We start from the raw sequence: 17932 nt of genomic DNA on the forward strand, positions 1-17932 counted from the left end.
AAAAGAAGTAACACATCAATTTTCTTTGACTTCTGAAAGATAAGTTCAAAAAGCAATCCTCATAAAATGAGGAAAAGTCATCAAGTATCAAGCTGATGAAAAAGGCCCAGGGTCTCCAAACTGATGATTATAGATAAAAGAAACCTTCATTGACTGGTGGTGAGAGACAGAATGTGAACAACCCTTTTTATACGAACTTGTTTTTACATCCACCCACACTTCTAACTCAACTTCTAAATCTAATTCAAAGAAAAAGCAAATGCTAATGTTTCCTCGGACAGGCAGCCTCTATACATGTCAGAGTAAAAAAGCACTAACATTAACCAAGGGAGTGCACCAGTTTACAATCCAGTGCCTTTGGAGCAACTCATCAGTCTGAATGTGTGCTAGGAGTGTTTTAAGGACTGAATATGTGTTCTACCTATGGTGACTTAATTTTAAGTTAATGAAAAACTGCATTATTTATAATTAATCATTTAGAGAAAATTGCCATTTTGAGCCTCTATGGTAAGTTAAAAAAAAGTCTACTAGGTTTTTTTGCATCTGAATTATGAAAAAAACTGTTTTATGTTAAAGTTTTACTTTCCAGTTTAGTTTTAAGCAGGGATTTAAGAAATAAAGGGTTGACTGTGATTCTGTGTACATTTCTAATGGAATTTAAATATGCTTTAAATATTCATTTATTCAACATTAGATGACAGCTGAAATAATGAAGTTTGACAGCCCCAACTGAGTCGCCGTGCAGGTTGTGTTTGCATGTGTGCCTCTGTTTGTGCATGTGTTTGTTTCAAAAGTATAAAACACAACAATCTGTCGCTCAGTTATCATATGCCACCATCTCGTCCGTCTCTCCTTTCCCCTCTATGATTAATACAATGACCTAGTTTTGTCCTCCCTTCCTTCTCTTCATCTGTTTATGGGCAATAATTAGCTGCGTCGCAGTGCCTCTCCCAGTCCCCATCGTCAGTACAGCAACGCACATGAAGTCAGATATGGAGAGATAACGAGTGCTTCGCTTTCTTCACTGAAATAAGAGGAAGGAAATGGAGACATGCGATGCAGATGCTTTGATTTGCAAGTGCACTAACTGACTGGGCGTATTTTAATTTAGCAATTTTATTTTGGTTCAAAACGCTGCCACTCGACTCCTTACCAGAACTCATAAACAAGATCACATTACACCTGTTCTTGCCTCCCTTCATTGGCTACCGGTTTGCTTTAGAATACATTTTAAGATTCTGTTGTTCGTTTTCAAAGCTTTTCATGGTCAAGCCCCAGCTTATATCGCTGAACTACTGAAGTGGCATGCTCCTCTGAGGTTAAGGTCTGCTGACCAGCTACTCTTTGTTGTCCCTAGAACGCAGCTCAAAAATAGGGGAGATCGAGCATTTTCAGTCGTGGCCCCAAGATTGTGGAATGAATTGCCTCCGCATGTCAGATTGGCCCCCAGCCTTCACATTTTTAAATCACGACTTAAAACTCACTTTTATTCATTGGCGTTTAAACCTGCTTGAGAGTTGTATTCTGCATTTTCATTTTCCAGTTTGTCGCTTGTTTTAAATGTTCGTTTTTTTGTTACTTGTGTGTTTAGAATCTGTTCGAAATCATGTCAATGTCCAGCACTTTGGTCAACCTGGTTGTTTTAAATGTGCTTTACAAATAAAGTTGGATTGGATTTCTGTCTGTTCACCATCCATCAACGGTATACATAGATTTGTTCTTACTTTGAGGAGGATCTTGCCCTGCAAGCATTGAGGACTGGGTAATGTTTTGGAGTCTCTGCTCAGTGCATCTCTCACGTCCAGTTTGTCTCCAAAGATTTCTCGCAGGTACTGAGCAATCTTCTTCTGCTGCTGGATGCTACAGTGGTTCTCTATGGACAGAATTACTGGGAACCTGAAAGAAAAAGAAAAAAAATCCACATTCATATTCAGATTTCCATAAATTACATCAAAACCTGCACTAAGAAAACGTGTCTTGAATGCAGCCAATGGACTGAAGTGAGACTTATCTGCTGATATGAGTGTGAACCACATCTCAAATTGTATTTCCATTTCTCACCTCCAAGCAAGAGAACCATTAGGCAGTAAATGATTAAAATACAGTTGCATAAACACCTCTTCACCTCTGTGGCATGGTGTGTATGTGTTTCAAAGTGCCGTGTGTGTGTGCGCCTGTGTTTTCATTTAGAAAAGGTGAAATGACTTGTGGCCACACGGCAGCGCAGCTCAAATGTCAGGTTTGTCAGACTGACAGCTCACCCTCAGGGGACACAGCCTTGCTCTCAACTCCACCTCTGATCCACAAAACACACACTCACATGCGGGCACACACACACACACACAAAATAAAAAAAAGACAAGAGAGAGGAACATCCAGAGTAATTTCACTTTGACACATGGGCGACACCGGCTCAATGAAGTGTGTGTGTGTGTGTGTGTGTGTGTGTGTGTGTGTGTGTGAATACAGCCATTAATCAAATGAACAGGTGGCACTGATGATAAAACATTGGTTGAATGTAAAAGGTGAGAACAGCAGAGAGGGAGACACAAGATAAAGCACAGGGTGATTAATGTATTCACCTGTTCTTGCTGTCAGAATTATTACAACTGACTAATTAATATGGTGTGAGTTTATGAGAATATAAAGATATTTTCGTGTGAATGTTTTCTTTCAGGAGGCCACATTAAACATGGACTTTAGTTTAATTTACAGAGGAAAAAACAAAGTAACCATCAGGAGAAAATGTTTTGTCAACTGAAATTAATTAGGAAAAGTAGTGCAACTTTATCAAACATTTTAAAAAAGCTATACCTGTAGTAATGCTGTCACCAACAAGTATTTTCATTATAGATTCATCTTCCAATTATTTTCTCAATTAACTGATTCATCATTTGGCCAATAAAATGTTCAAATGGCAAATGTTCTATCACAAAGAAAAGCAGCAAATTCCACAAGATGAAAGATAAGACAATGATATATCTGACTTTAACAATTAAACTATTATCAAATGATGCTGAGTAGAGTCAATACTAAAAAATAAATGAAAAAGAGGTATAAAGGAGATTGGTCAAAAAACATGAGAGACAGCCATTAAATGGTTTTCATGGGGTTTTTGATTCATGTTCTGAAATTAGTTGTGCCTCTGCCCTCCATTTTGCTTCCCTGTTTTGTTGAATGTTATCCTGTTTTGATCTGGGATTGATTGTAGAAAGGAAGAAATGTAGAATGGCTATGTGCCTGCAAAATCTCCTATCTTGATGCATGATGAAGCACTTTAACTATAAACATATAGGGAAAATAAAGACTCAAATTGCATTTCAATTAAGACAACAATAGACTTTTACAATAATTCAGCTTGCAATAAAGTAACAGTTTGGGAAATACCCATATTAATTTATTTCCGAGAATTTGATGGACCAACTACAGCCAGCATATTAGCTTAGCTTAGCATAAAGACTGGAGCGAAGGGGAAACTGTTGCTCTGTCCAATCCAACTACCAGCACCTCTAAAGCTCACCAATTTAAACTTATCTGGTTTGTTTTTGTTGAAAGCCAATAGCATATTTCTCAAAATGTCGAACTACTCCTTTAAAACCATTACATATATTACCTGCTAAGAATTGAAAGAATTAACGTCTAGAAGTTGAAGACTAGATAAAGTCTAAAAGGCAGGTGCACAGCCTTTTTAGTAAACCTTCCAACAAGCTATTGCCAGATATACTTACATTTCTACTTAAATTGAATCTACTCCAACACTGTCTCTACCTTTGACTTGAACAAATGCTTTAATAACACAGGCGCTGTACTCATAAGTAGCTGCAATAGATGTCAAAGCGAGCCAATGTGGCAGCAGGAAGCTGCATCATTCACCACTTTGTTTGGGTATTGTTGGACCCAGCAGAGACAAACAGTGGCTCCTCAGGGAGCCAGAGGAAACGCCGCTAAGCAGATGGTAGAGTAATAGGTGCTAATTACTGCCAGGAATCATAGTGTTCTCTGAAAAACACGAACCTGGCTGTCTAAATGTTGCATCTTCCTCCTTAAACCCTGTGGGGAAACCTTCTATCAAATTCATAGATATTTTATTATAGCAGTGTGAGAAGTGCTAGTTTAGTTTTATGAGGAAAACTATAGTTCTGCAGCTCTTTTATGAGCAAGCTGATGCTCTTATATCTCATCCCAAAGTGGATGATAAAGCAACTCACCTAAACAGAAGAGGACAAAATACAATCAAAAAGTACAATTAATAATACAATCTGTGTGTTAGCACATGCAAAAATGTTGTGCTGTTTGTCTTGAAGCAAAGATCATTATTTGCTCTACTAAAATGATGTTTGAATGTTTGAGTCAGATTTATATGACTGAGTAAACTGTAGGAGACATAAGTAAAATGATATTCTGGGCCATTTTCTCCTGTACAATACCTATGGGATAAAGGAAGTGTCTACTTTCCATAAAATATCACACACACACACACACACACACACACACACACACACTGTAGGGAGCTTTGACTCACTGGTTATTTATGAAGGCATATTTATTGATGGTCTCTATGACAGACTTGAACGGTATTTTGGAGGTCAGAGTGTAGCCGTGTTGGACCATCGGCTCTCCATCAGGACCGTCCCAACAGTCCACTGCAGAGAAAAACAGAAGAAATGATGCATGACTAAAACACTGCATCGTGTTACTGTTCTCAGTTTTCTGTCTCTTCTCCGTGTTCAGCTTTGAACATAGCAAAGAGTCTGTTTTAAAGGCAAGGCAGCTTTATTTGTATAGCACATTTCAGCAACAGGGCAATTCAAAGTGCTTTACATGAAAACAGAATAAAAAATTTAAAAGAACGGATCGTGCAGGCAGAACGGATCGTGTACCGACAGTAACGCGTATGTATCTGTCGGTACACGATCCGTTCTGCCTGCACGATCCGTTCTGCACATGCGCAAAATGTTCGCGCATGCGCGGTTGTACGAGGATTTACGACACTGCACGATCTGTTCCACGCTTCCGGTCGACAGCCAAGCTAACGTTAGTTTAGCTAACAGCTAATTCGGCTAACTGCTAGCTGAGACAGCATGTAATAACTTTAAAAGACCCTCAAAATAAAACTTGAAAATAAACGTTGACATATATAATAAACACCTAACATATATAACAGCTGTTACGTCAGTTCTACTTGTGCTCATTTAAAATACAATCACTCAATACTTTTCTTTATTGTTATTACTGTGAAGTCTTAATTTAGCTGTAGCCTGCTTTTCCCATTACGTTTGAGTTAACGTTATTTTAGACTGAATCTAGCTGTCAGCTAGCGGTTAGCCGAATTAGCTGTTAGCTAAACTAACGTTAGCTTCCCGGTGGAGGCTAGCCATAGGCTAGCGTGGAACAGACCGTGCAGGTCGTATGGATACGTAAAACAGTATTATCTTGCGCATGTGCAGAACGGATCGTGCAGGCAGAACGGATCGTGTACCGACAGTTACTATGGAAAGAACCTCGGCAAATCGTTTTTTTGTGGAAAAAATACATTTTGGAATATTGGATTGTATGAGATCGGCATTCGACTAGTGTGGGCTTCACCATAAACCAGGAAATAAACAGAGGTATGGATTAACACAACTTTTATGGCTTTCTGTCACATCTACTGCAGTCAAATTCGCTGTGTTCCCTTGGAAGGAATAACTGCACATGGCTAAGCACTTGTAATGGCATTTCGAGCATGTTTAGAGGCTAAAAACACGTTTAAAACTTGCCCCGTTTAAGCCCTGTTTAAGCCTGTTGGGTGCTAACGCTAGCAGGAGGATAACTCGGTGTAGGAAGCACCGATTGGTTTCGCTTTTCTCACTACTGACAGTACTCCTAATTTACAAACAACAGAGCTACGGGTTGGAATCGACCAGAATTCTCCTTTAATTGTACTTGATCTCTCAGCTGTTTCACATTCTCCTAACAAACACCGGTGTGAAATTATTGTGGGACACAACATAGCATGAATGAAAGTAATGTTCAAGCAATAGCATGTGCAAGATTGTGTTACTTTTCAGTGTTGCTGCATCTGCAAATTGTATTCCCAATCATAAAACACAGCAAAAACAGGTGTTGGGTTTTAATTTAAAAACATTAACAAAAAAGGTTCCAAACTGCTAAGCAGTAAACATCCTTTAGATCCATAAACATCCCTAACAGCAATTATTTTTATTCCACATTTAGCACAAAACAGAGTGATACCATTTGATATAGAGTGAAACTGAGTTTGTTGCAATTATAAGCCATCTTGTCCAATTAAAATGGCTTTTTGCACAGCACACATTTTGTCATAGTAGGAAAAGCACAGGTGTTACCAATAACATAACTGATAGCTCTGTTCTATTGAAGTGCCCCAGTAGGCCATGGCAGTGTGAGAGTGATGCACGATACCATGATGGCAGAAACTGAAACCAATTCAGCCACGCTTAATGTTATTATGTACACCTGTGCTTTTCATACTGTGACATGTCAAAATGTCTTCTGTGGAAAAGGCTTACGCAGTCAGATTATAGCTTTGCATGGCGTCCATATTTTAATATAGATGTATGCTTCGACATACTGGGGTGTATGATGTATTCATGTACCTATGTGTTTACAGTATGTGAGGCTCTGTACAGACTGTGGCAAACTGTTACTTGGAAAAGATGCAAATAAAAAATACAAATCTATATAATTATGTATCTATCTATCTATACCTGTCTTCATGTTATATGTTGATGTATTTGTCCGTATATATTGCCATGTGCATGAAAACAAATTTCCCCCGAGGGAGGGAGTCTGTCTGTCCTTACCTTCTACACAGCGGCAGCCGGACTGCAGCACCCAGGCATACATGTCGGTCTTGGAGTGGGAGAGGAGCTGGTCTCCAGTCAGGTATGTGTTATGAGAGGAGGCGATGAAGTAGTTACACAGAGGCTGCTCCATGTCTTGATTCACCTCGTGGTGCAAAGGGTTGAAAATGTCACATGCTGGACTGCGCATGAAACTTGTAAAACCTGAAGGAAAATACAAATGTTTGGAAAAAATAACTTTGAATCAAACCAGACATTGTTAAAGAATTCTGCTTAGTTTCAATTATCATGTATCGCTTTGGATACTGGATAAAAAACATTAAATGGGCTCAGCCATCATTTGTTTTTAGCCATGCTGGCAGTCATGTGGACGGCAATGCTGTCGGTCTGTTGTCCTGTTGTCAGTGCACCACTTTGGTCCAGACTGAAACATTGGATGGATCACTGTGAAATTTGTACAAGCATTCATGTTCCCTGGAGGATGTATCCTGCTGACTTTGGTGATCTCCTGACTTTTGCTCTAGCCCCACCCTGCGGTTGACATTTGTGGTTTTGAGTGAAATGTCCCAGTGCCATTAAATTAGATACAGATATTTATGTTGCCCCACAGGATGAATTAAATTGTAGAATATTGACCAAACTATTTGCAAAACCAATGACAATCAGCTACACTTTGTGTTTAGTGCTAATTGAAAAATGTTAACATGCTAACAAGCTATACTAAATTGGTAAACAGGAAACATTATACCTGCTTAACATGACACGTTACAGAGCCAGCAAAGGTAAAAACAACAACTCCCAGGTTTCTTTCCTCCCAACATCTATAACACTACTCAACAAGAAAACCGGTTAATCCTTACTTATATGTAGTCCATAGGCAAAAAGGCACTGTTGCATTTAGTTGTATGCATTATGTATCATGGTTTTCATGATTTCCTTTCCTCATTTTTTATAATACCTATGTATTTATATATTTTACCTCACAGGACATGTGCAACATTTACATATCCTTTGTTGTATGTCATTTTTACAGTACATATTGTTTCAAGTTGATTGCTGCTGTGTGTAGCACTTATTGCCCAAGCATGTTATGAGTTAGCATTGTCACTGCTACTCCTACATCTCATTTACATTTAGATTTAATGTCATGAAAAGAAAAGTGAACGCCGTTACACAAGAACTATTCTATTTCAAACTACCAGTCTCCAGATCATGTCATACACCTTCTAACAGCTTCCAACAGTGGCATATACAGAATATCTCTTCATTTTGCAAGTTGATCTCTGGGAAAATACCAAAGGATGACAGACGAGCACATTCAAACCAGAGCGCTGTGGTTTCAAACCAGAGTGGTGAGGTTTGAAACCATGTTACTGATGGATATACTTCACACAGCCAAAACTTTTGGTACAGCATGAAGAGGAATGAGAGGGAAGAAAGCATCCTGTCATCCAGAGGGGAGGGATAAAAATGTGACAAAAATACCGAGAGCATGAAAAGTCACAAATAAACGAAGCAGACAGCTAATGTGGAAAAGTAGAATGTGGAGGAGAAACAGAAAAATGTGACGCAGATATTGGAAATATTTTGGATACGGAAAGTCAGTGATCAGACTGGACACACAATCTCGTCATGGTGCCAGCATGGTTAAATCCAGTAAAAAAAAAACAGTTCACTGTATGATATGAAACCATTAATAACAGCTCATCACACTGTAAAAGTATGTTAACATGAATCTGTACATTATTGTCACATCTGTGCACAAAGCATGTTTAAACACACACAATCTCTGGCCTTCAGGGTCTGATCAGTCCTTCATGCCTCCAACCAGATTAGTCTCACCCTTCCTCCTCCCCCTTGCATCTCCTCTCCCTATACTCACTTCCCTCATTTCTGTCACACTCTCATTTTCTCTCTCCCGCCGCCCTCATTCTGACTTCCCAATTTTCTCACTCCAGCTACGCTCCTCAATCCATCTTCTCCCTTAAGCTCACCCTTCAGTTGCACGTGGTGTTACTTTAAATCACACTCAGAAAAGAACACTTGCCAAAAGACAAAACCCTAAAACATTCATGGTCATTCGTTTTTATTCTTTTTAGCCACTCATTGTCAGGATTCAAGGTTTTTATTATGAGGGGTGGAATTCACAGTAAATAATAAAAAGAACGTGGTTGATGGAAATGTAAATTGAATTAGTATATTTGCTCTAAAATTTAATGGTGATGGAATTATTATGATATACTTAAATTTCATTTAAAAGTTTCTTGCATCATGTTACATCTTGCTCAAAGCCAAAGATCTACAAAGTGAGTGTCATTTTAAATTTGGACTGTAGGCCTAGATACTCGACAAAACCCTGAAAATATTCTCCTGTACAGATGATCACAATTTTAAAAAGTTATTTAATTTTGATGTGTTTAAGTTTGCCAACTTAGTCTCAAAAGGCTGGAAAAAAAATATGTATATAGCGTTTACACTCATTAATTCATCACTCAACTTATTGCACATCATTTATTCAGTGTTAACAGTGGTGTAAGCTATTAGCATTAATTTTGTGAACTGGCAAACATCTCATAATCACTAGACACCATCTTGTGATGGGATCTCACCCACCACAACACCAAGTCAGGACAGGGGCATAAAGTGGGGAGGGGTCCTTCCTTACTTCCTATCCCCCTACTTCTGGCGCCCTTGCTCGGACCACAACCATCTTCAAACTTGGCCTTCATTTTGATCCCAACTAAACACTTGTGAAGTTTCATGACTGCATCTTGCACAGTTGTGACGCTATCACGGTGACAAAATCTGGCTGCAGACATATAACTAGAGACCATCTTCTGATTGGATCACACCAGCCGCGACGTCAAATCGGTCCAGGGGCGTAAAGTGTGGGGGCCAAGGCCCCTTCTCTACTTCCTACCCCCCTACTTCCGGCGCCCTTGCTCGGACCACACCCATCTTCGAATTTGATCTTCATTTTGATCTCAACTACACACCTGTAAAGTTTCGTGACTGCATCTTACACGATTGCAACGCTATCGCTGTGGCACTATCTGGCTGCAGGCATATACAAGACCTGGCAAAGTACTCAAAACCGCCTCTATGGTAGTTCCCGCTACAGTAGATGTCTCCAGGACCACATTTTGCCATGAACACACACACACACACACACACACACACAGAAAACATTACCAGCGTCACTGTCGTGGCTGGTAATAAGCCACACAATGTGTGACTCTGCTCTTGCAGGTTGACACCTCCTAAACTCCATAATGGCATAAACTCTATCAATACCTGATTTTGGGATCTGTTTTGAGAGGATGTAACAAAGTAATTGATGATGGTAAACTGATGGTTGACGGATACAAGGGGGAAAGATGAAAAAAGGAAAGAAAAAGCAGAAGACAGGAAATGGGAGAAAATTACCTTCAATTCCTATGACGCCTCTTTGTTTGTTCTCGTTACACATTTCAAACTTGTCAATGATTTCTGCAACATACTCTGGAGTCACACTGGCCATCTGTAGAGAAAAAAGAGAAACATTCATGTTAAGACCTTGTTTAGACTCTTTAGTGTAGTAATTAATGTAGTAAATAACAATGATTACATTTCAGTGTAAATGCTAAATGGAGTCAGAATGATTTCCTATCTTTAAAACACAATTGTGTTGCCTTTAAATGAATTTACAGCCATGTCAAACAAGCAGCACAGTCTTAGAATGGTATTAATGATGTGTATCGCAGGCTGAAGGCGGGAAATACAGCATGATGAAAAATGACACCATTGCAGTGTAATAGAGAAAAGAGTGTGTCAGAAACACAAAAGAAAAAAAACTGAAAGAAAAAAAGAGCAAAGAAAAAGTATGAAGAACAAGAAAAGGGCACCCATGAGACAAACCAATTTTAGGTGTGATAGATTTAGTGGAGCAGATTCCTCTGGGCAGACAGCTGAGACAAAGAGAGTTACATGTTAGACTAAGGGGAACAGGAACCTAATGTCTTTTGTGTGGCTGGATCTGAATATATTAAAATGGCTAATTGGGGAGAAAGTAGTCTGGCTCAACAGATGTACATTGCTGGGATAAAGCCTGACAGCTGGCACGTCTCTTACGCGCCGGATGTCCCTCCCCTCTCGCTATCTATCATTTTTAGCACTGCCCAGGACGGTTGTAATTGGTTTAAAGAAATATAAACAAGCCAAAGCGTTTTTTCCCCTATCCCAGAATAGATATGCGGTGTAGCCAGACCATACTCCAGCGCTGACACAGCGCTATGGAGAGAGCAAAGCGAGATTAGGGAGAAAGTCGTTTAGACACCTCATAAAAAATGTGTTGGGTTTAACCTCACTGGCTGAGGATTTTATTGGCCCTAACCCTAGACCGGCTGGACTTCTCACCTTCTGCTCATTCTGCAGGAAGTTGGCCAGCTCCTCCGCTGTCAGGTGATCCTTCCTGTCACTGTACGCCATCATCAGCAGGAAAAGGTCCCGTCTCAGAGACATCATCTTGTAGAAGACAGAGAATTCCTCGTATGTCAGCGTGCCCTGCTGATCGTCCGTGTCTGCTTCCTGTGAGATTGAGGAAGTGATATGTCATCAATGACACATCGCTATTATACATATTTTGTGAAACTCATGGCCTGCAGTGTGATTTTATGGTTGAATCTATGTTGACCGGAGTTTCATTTAGCATTTTAAAAACCATAAAATCTGGTTCTACACTTCTAAATTGCCGCCCAACTGTCAGATTTCTTGAGCAATTCAAATACGTCCAGCTTCCATCCCCAGCTTGTAATAACAGTCGACCAATCAGAGCTTAGTAGGAGAGATTAAAAATGGGGATGTCATTTTCTTATGTAGATAGCAAGCTACCTTTCTACATTCATGGAAAATAGTGACAAAAAATGGCAAGTCTGGATGAGAATGACACACCTAAAAAAATTTGATAAATGTGAAATACGTTTATTTGCTGCTCCTAGCAACAGCAGCTTCCGTGTCTGTCGGACCTCACTCACTACTGATTGGTTAAGACAAAAAAAAGTGACTCGCCTCCTTACAAATCAGCTAACATGAACACAATGTAAGACTGAATGGATGTGAGTGAAATGTTATGGCTATGCCATATGGCCAATAACCAATAATTACTCTAAGTGATGATAAACCATTATAAGCTCTGCCAATACATCGGTCAATGCACAGTCTAAAATTAGTATAGACTTGTCAGCTGTGAAGGTGTGCACGTGGGAACAGCTGTGCATCTTTTTTTTTTTTTTCCTCCACCTCTTGTCATTTTTCTCTCTTCCACACTGATACAAACACAAATTCACACTGGAAAGCTTGCACACTGTACGAGTCTTTATGGCACAAACACATTAACCTTTTCAACCATTTTTTTTTTCTTTCCTAACCTCATATCTCACTACATGTTGCCCGAGGACACACACAGCACAGATCGCTGCTCATCCTCTCCCTTCACCTCGCTCTGCCTGCTCGCTGGGATCGGGCGTCTCATATTACCTGGATCGCACGGGGGCCCATCGACTCCACACCAAATCTAATAATACCAGCTAATGCCTCCATCACACTCCCATAATGAGCTCGCTGTGTGCATTGGGGGCTCGATCACAGAAAGGATCCATAAACAACCCGCAGGATATATCACTGTGGTGGACTTCATTAGATATGCATGGACAGAAAACAAACAGAATCATGGTATTTTAAGCAACTGCACAAGCTGTTCTGGTTTGCAATGCCGTTTTCTGCCAATGCTTAAATGGAAAGAGATAATCAAATTATTTTTTCCATCTAATCTAAGCCCAAAGAGTGAATTGTTTTAGAGAGGGAAATTACAGTTTAGCCCATTACGAAGAGATAAAAACACTATGAAATCCACTGTATCAGCTCTAAACTGTTGGGGGTGGAGAAGAGGAGGCTTTCGGGGGATACTTTGTTTGGATAGTTTTATCAAATGTTACGAAAATACATACTGCAAGGCAGTCTCAGTTATTATGACCAGTTTGAAGATGAGCTGAAATATAGATTTCCTGGTTTGTGACAAGACCTTTTTTTAATTCTTGAGGTAACTGGTTCAGTTTGGAACTTTAATAAAAGATTTACTTTACTATTTCATTATATATAAATAAACCTGTTAGGGTTCCCCATAATCAAAAATGTGGTGCTGGGCCCCTATTGCCCACACTCTACAAACATAAATCTATTTAGGAATGTGCATTGTAGGCACAATATAAAATAAAAGGATTAAGGAATTAAGATTTTGACACAGGCTTTTCCCAACACTATCTTTATTGCCTTGTTGGCTAAACTTTGAAGCCCTGTTTGTGTTCTGCCTGCCACGCATTCCTTGGTCCTTTGAGTGCTGAGTTACTTGCAGGTATTGATTATATTTTTGATCTGTTTAGACCCTCAGCATCTCCCTTGTGACTCTACACTTCAGAGTGCAACATTGGAAAAGCCCGTAGACACTGTATTTGGATTTCTGACATTACTCAGTTCGACTTTTGTTTTAAAAATTGAAACAGCCATCTCCACACACTTCATCTTTTCACTCTAAGTGTCTTTCTCGCGAATGAACATATGAAATATTTCTCACACATTTATTTGAATTACACAAATGCAGATACAAATAAAAAATGCAACAGTAATGTGACATCAGTGATCTTAAATAATTATACACAAGGAATTTAATGTGTTTAACTAAAAGCAAACCTCATTTTTATTTAATAAGAGGGCTTACATATGTTCGTAAATGTTTTGGTAATTCATTTCTATTCACTGTTCAAAAATGAATGTAAGAGCAATTTATTGTATTTGTAAGATGTAATGTTTGTATGGTTCTTGTTTAGTTTAGACGTATCCTTTTAATTAGCATGCCACAATGTTACCTTATCTTAAAATTGTAGGGACTATTACTGATAACGTATTGACCAGGATTTGGCAGTAAATAAAATAAAATGGCTTCATATTCTGACCTGAAACATTTGTTTGACCTTCCTGCGCGGCAGATTGACATTCAACTTGTGGAGAAGTTGGTAGATCTCTTCAATGTTCAGAAGACCGTCTCCGTTCTTATCCGCCTCCTCAAACGTCTGCTTCAGCCACGTCACACACACACACATTAAGGAAAATGAGGTGTGTATCATGTCTACATGAAATCTGTCTGCATAATTTCAAGCATTATAACTCGATATAATATTATTTTTTAGAGCCGGTGCTCGCCTTTGACCCACTTAGTGTGCACAAACACTCCAGAGTCCAAACAAATGAAAACTAAGACCAGGAACACTGGGCCAGAGGTGGATGAAAACAAAATGACATGAACATGAAATTGTTATCAGTTGTTAAAAGGATATTGGTCATGTGTACGCTGCCGTTTGGCCAGCGAGTCCTCATCGCTGATCCCGGCCATCAGGTAGCGGAGGCCAGTTATCCAGGTTCTGGCTTCTTCTGCATTTGACGTCACCAGATCGAGGGACTCCATGTGGTTTCCATGGTACACCGTGAAACAGCAGGCCGGGTCGAAGCTGCCGTCTGCATGCCGATGGAAGATGTCCGATTGACTGCCCTCTGTCACTTTGTACAGCGAATCAATGGTGACTGAGGAAGCGGAAAAGACTAGTTTATTGTTGGATAAGGCTGGAGATATTTTTGTTTTTGTTTAAAACAAAAGTCTAACACCAACACTGAATTTATCCTATTCACTGACCTCCTTTGTTGTCCAAAAAACTATTAAAAACACATCCATGAGCCACACCGTTGCATGGGGTGACAAGTTCCTTCATTTCCATGAACATGCGTACTAGGGGTGTTGAAATGAATCATTGCATCGATGCATCGCGATTCTGCATCGATGCAGTGACAGACCATAATCGATTATTGCCTACTGATGTTACTTGTTGATTTTTTTTTAGTTTTTGACTTTTGTCTGTTGTGTTGAGACTTCGCTATATTCAGGAAAAGTCTTTTTTTTTATTCAATTCAATTCAATTTTATTTATAGTATCAAATCATAACAAGAGTTAGCTCGAGACACTTTACAGATAGAGTAGGTCTAGACCACACTCTATAATTTACAAAGACCCAACAATTCCAGTATTTCCCCCAAGAGCAAGCATTAGTAGAGGCTAATGCGACAGTGGCGAGGAAAAACTCCCTTTTAGGAAGAAACCTCGGACAGACCCAGGCTCTTGGTAGGTGGTGTCTGACGGTGCCTAAGAGCATATACAATAAAAGGGGGGGTTATATATATATCTCACTGATTGATGCTGCTTTGTTGATGAAAACCATGTGTAGCAATATATAATAATATTGAGGAGGTGACGCATCGTGATATCGAATCGATTCGAATCGTTGACAGGATAATCGTAATCAAATCGTGAGACCAGTGAAGATTCACACCCCTAATGGGTACTGTAGTTTATTTTGACTCAAGCCCACATACACCGTCCAGTTGCTGTGAATCATATGGCAGAGTGGATGTGACACATGCCTTTGGTGTGGGAGATCTGGATTTGATTCCCACTGCGATACAGTAACCAATGTGTCCCTGAGCAAGACACTTAACCCCTAGTTGCTCCAGAGGCGTGCAACCTCTGATATATATAGCAATTGTAAGTCGCTTTGTATGAAAGTGTCAGCTAAATGACAAGTAATGTAATGAATGCTCACAAGAGCACCCAATGTGTATTAATCCACAGTTGAAAATAGTCACCCATATGCAGTATGTGCTCTTGTTGTTGCATAGTGTTTGCTAAAAACTTCAGTGCCCAGCTGCTTTAGGAAATGATTGGGTCTATCAAAAAAGTGAAACTATTTAATGTGTGACCTGATTTTAGAGATTTACTGTTCCGTAGGGACGAATGGGCTTGGACCTGAGAGCCACAGACAGGGTAGGGAAGTCAGAAAGTATTGAGAGGCGTACTAAAACATTGTTGGTTTTGGTTGTTTCCTATGATTTGATGACAATAGAAAACAGAATAACACCAGCCTTATCCTTTAATACTGTGACCCATTGCTTGACAATTCCCAATACAGTATAACGATGACAGAAGGATGGAGGCAGAATAATTTGACCAGTTTGAAATGGAATAATAGCGGAACTTTTGGAGCTTTCTGAAAAATAACCATGAGTTCCTCTCTTTTCTCTATCATGTGTAAAAAAAAACACACAGAGAAAGCAGTTCCTGTAGGCTTCAGAGTGTATCACGTTCAAATGAGATTAGAGTATAAACTCAGCTATTTTTGATTCTGTGTCTTTGTTAGGAAAGAGAAACAGCCTGCACTGAACTACGTCCTGTTCTACATATTTACACAGATGCTCTACACGTCTTTTCACCTCGCTTATTTTCTCCTCAGGGTATGTCTCTAAGGTGTGAAACTTTAACATGTGTCTCATTCAATTAAATCAATTCATTAATGACCCTCATCAATGCACTAATGTGTTTTCCTCAGAACAATGAACCTTAATGTTTTGGGAAACACCGTCATGTTGGATTAATTGATTAAATAATTAATGATATTATTATTCTATTCAATTACTTGCCTTCTTACCCACCCAAAAATACTGTCATAAGCCATTCCAAAATTATCCGTGTCCATATCCCCATTACACTCTCATCCCGTTACATAATCTCATCTCTGAAATTCTGATATGACTGGCAGCATTATGGCTAGTCATACCGTGTGCCTTGGATTGTTTTTGAAGGAAACTTGCATTTTATATTTTTTTGCCACATTGTTCCACCAATGCAATGAGCCCTTCACAAGATGGAATAAGCACAGTACACCTGAAGTATCCGAAGAGCACCCGTATGTGAGGCAAAGACCCAGCAGAGCTTCTACTCCATTGTCTTTAAACATAGCAGCATTATTTTGATCATGCTCAGACAGAAAACACATGTACTCAAAGAAAGAACTGGGCAGCTGTTGTTTGTTTCTCTTAATCATGGCAATGGAGAGGATCTTAAAGGCTTTTCTAATGCAGCCAACACACACACACACACACACACAGCTATTTGCACATGTAATGACATGCCTATAGACAGATGTATGCTTCAGTAGGTTTAAACATAAAACCAGTAAAGTAGAAAAGTGACAGTGATGCTTTGAGGGGGCTATGAAATATATAATGGTAATCCTTTCAGAGCAAGAGTAGTGTGGCTGATTCAACAGACATTCTGGGGGGAATGGAGGGTAGAGATAGAGACAATCTGCAAAGTACTTTGATACCTGCTACAAAAATAGTATGGTATTACTACATTATGTAAGTTTAAAGAATAATTCCAGTTTACTACAGCAAAGTCCAACAGGGCAACAAATGGACAGTCAGACAAAGAGGCGTTTGGTTAGGTTTAGATAGTGGGAGCACTGGTTAAGATTTGGAAAAGATGATGGTTAAATGTTAATAGACACATTGTGTCTCGTGCTTCAAGTCAGTGCAGACCTTTTCTGCATTAAACCAAGACATGATCTTTCCCGAACCTTAACCAAGTGCTGCCAGTGCCTAAACATAACCATGAAAATGCTGTAGTTGTTGCGAACGGATATTGTTTTATATGATTATTTTTGTATAAAACAATTGCGATTTGTCGTCATTGAAGATTTTACTGATACATTCATTATTAACATTACAGTAACTTGCCAGATTCATTAAATTAACAACATTTCTTAATTAAAATGTTTTAGTCCCTGGCAAAGGTGAAGCGTGTTTCACAGTAACGCAGCCCAGCTGGCGCACGCATATGTGACGTCATGGGATCGCCGTGACTATTTATACCCGCGCTGGTGCTCGTGACACTAGTTGCAGTCTTCTCCTGAACAGCAGTGGCACCAATGAGCAAAGGCTACCGATGTTGCTCTTTCTACGGACTAGAAGAAGAAGAAAAAGGTTTAGCAACGGCAGAACTGGCAGCAGCATTGCCGTCAATGCTTCGATTTGATTCGATGACCTACTTGGTCGGATCAAGCCTTTCATTCACCATAAAAGAACTCATCTTAACCCAGTAAGTTTACAAGAGAGACTTGCAGTCACTCTGAGAGTCTTGGCATCCGGTTGTCGGCGAAATCGTTCAGGCCTCCTGTTTCCGCTTTGTCACG

General features: G+C 39.5%; 1 protein-coding gene across 7 annotated transcripts in view; it reads right to left on the reverse strand.

Annotated features, from left to right (window-relative positions):
- The window catches only part of plch1 (phospholipase C, eta 1), a 64225-nt gene that overhangs the window by 20692 nt on the left and 25601 nt on the right, over positions 1 to 17932 (reverse strand). For all 7 annotated transcript variants that reach the window (XM_031296454.2, XM_036001459.1, XM_036001457.1 and 4 more), the window contains 7 exons: positions 14192 to 14435; positions 13811 to 13940; positions 11220 to 11390; positions 10251 to 10344; positions 6825 to 7028; positions 4523 to 4643; positions 1725 to 1896 (listed from right to left, as the gene is read on the reverse strand). In XM_031296454.2, coding sequence (XP_031152314.1) covers positions 1725 to 1896; positions 4523 to 4643; positions 6825 to 7028; positions 10251 to 10344; positions 11220 to 11390; positions 13811 to 13940; positions 14192 to 14435 — 1136 coding nt within the window. The remainder of the gene's footprint in view (positions 1 to 1724; positions 1897 to 4522; positions 4644 to 6824; positions 7029 to 10250; positions 10345 to 11219; positions 11391 to 13810; positions 13941 to 14191; positions 14436 to 17932) is intronic.

Source organism: Sander lucioperca, chromosome 5 (assembly GCF_008315115.2).
Source record: "Sander lucioperca isolate FBNREF2018 chromosome 5, SLUC_FBN_1.2, whole genome shotgun sequence".
Lineage (NCBI taxonomy): Eukaryota > Metazoa > Chordata > Actinopteri > Perciformes > Percidae > Sander > Sander lucioperca.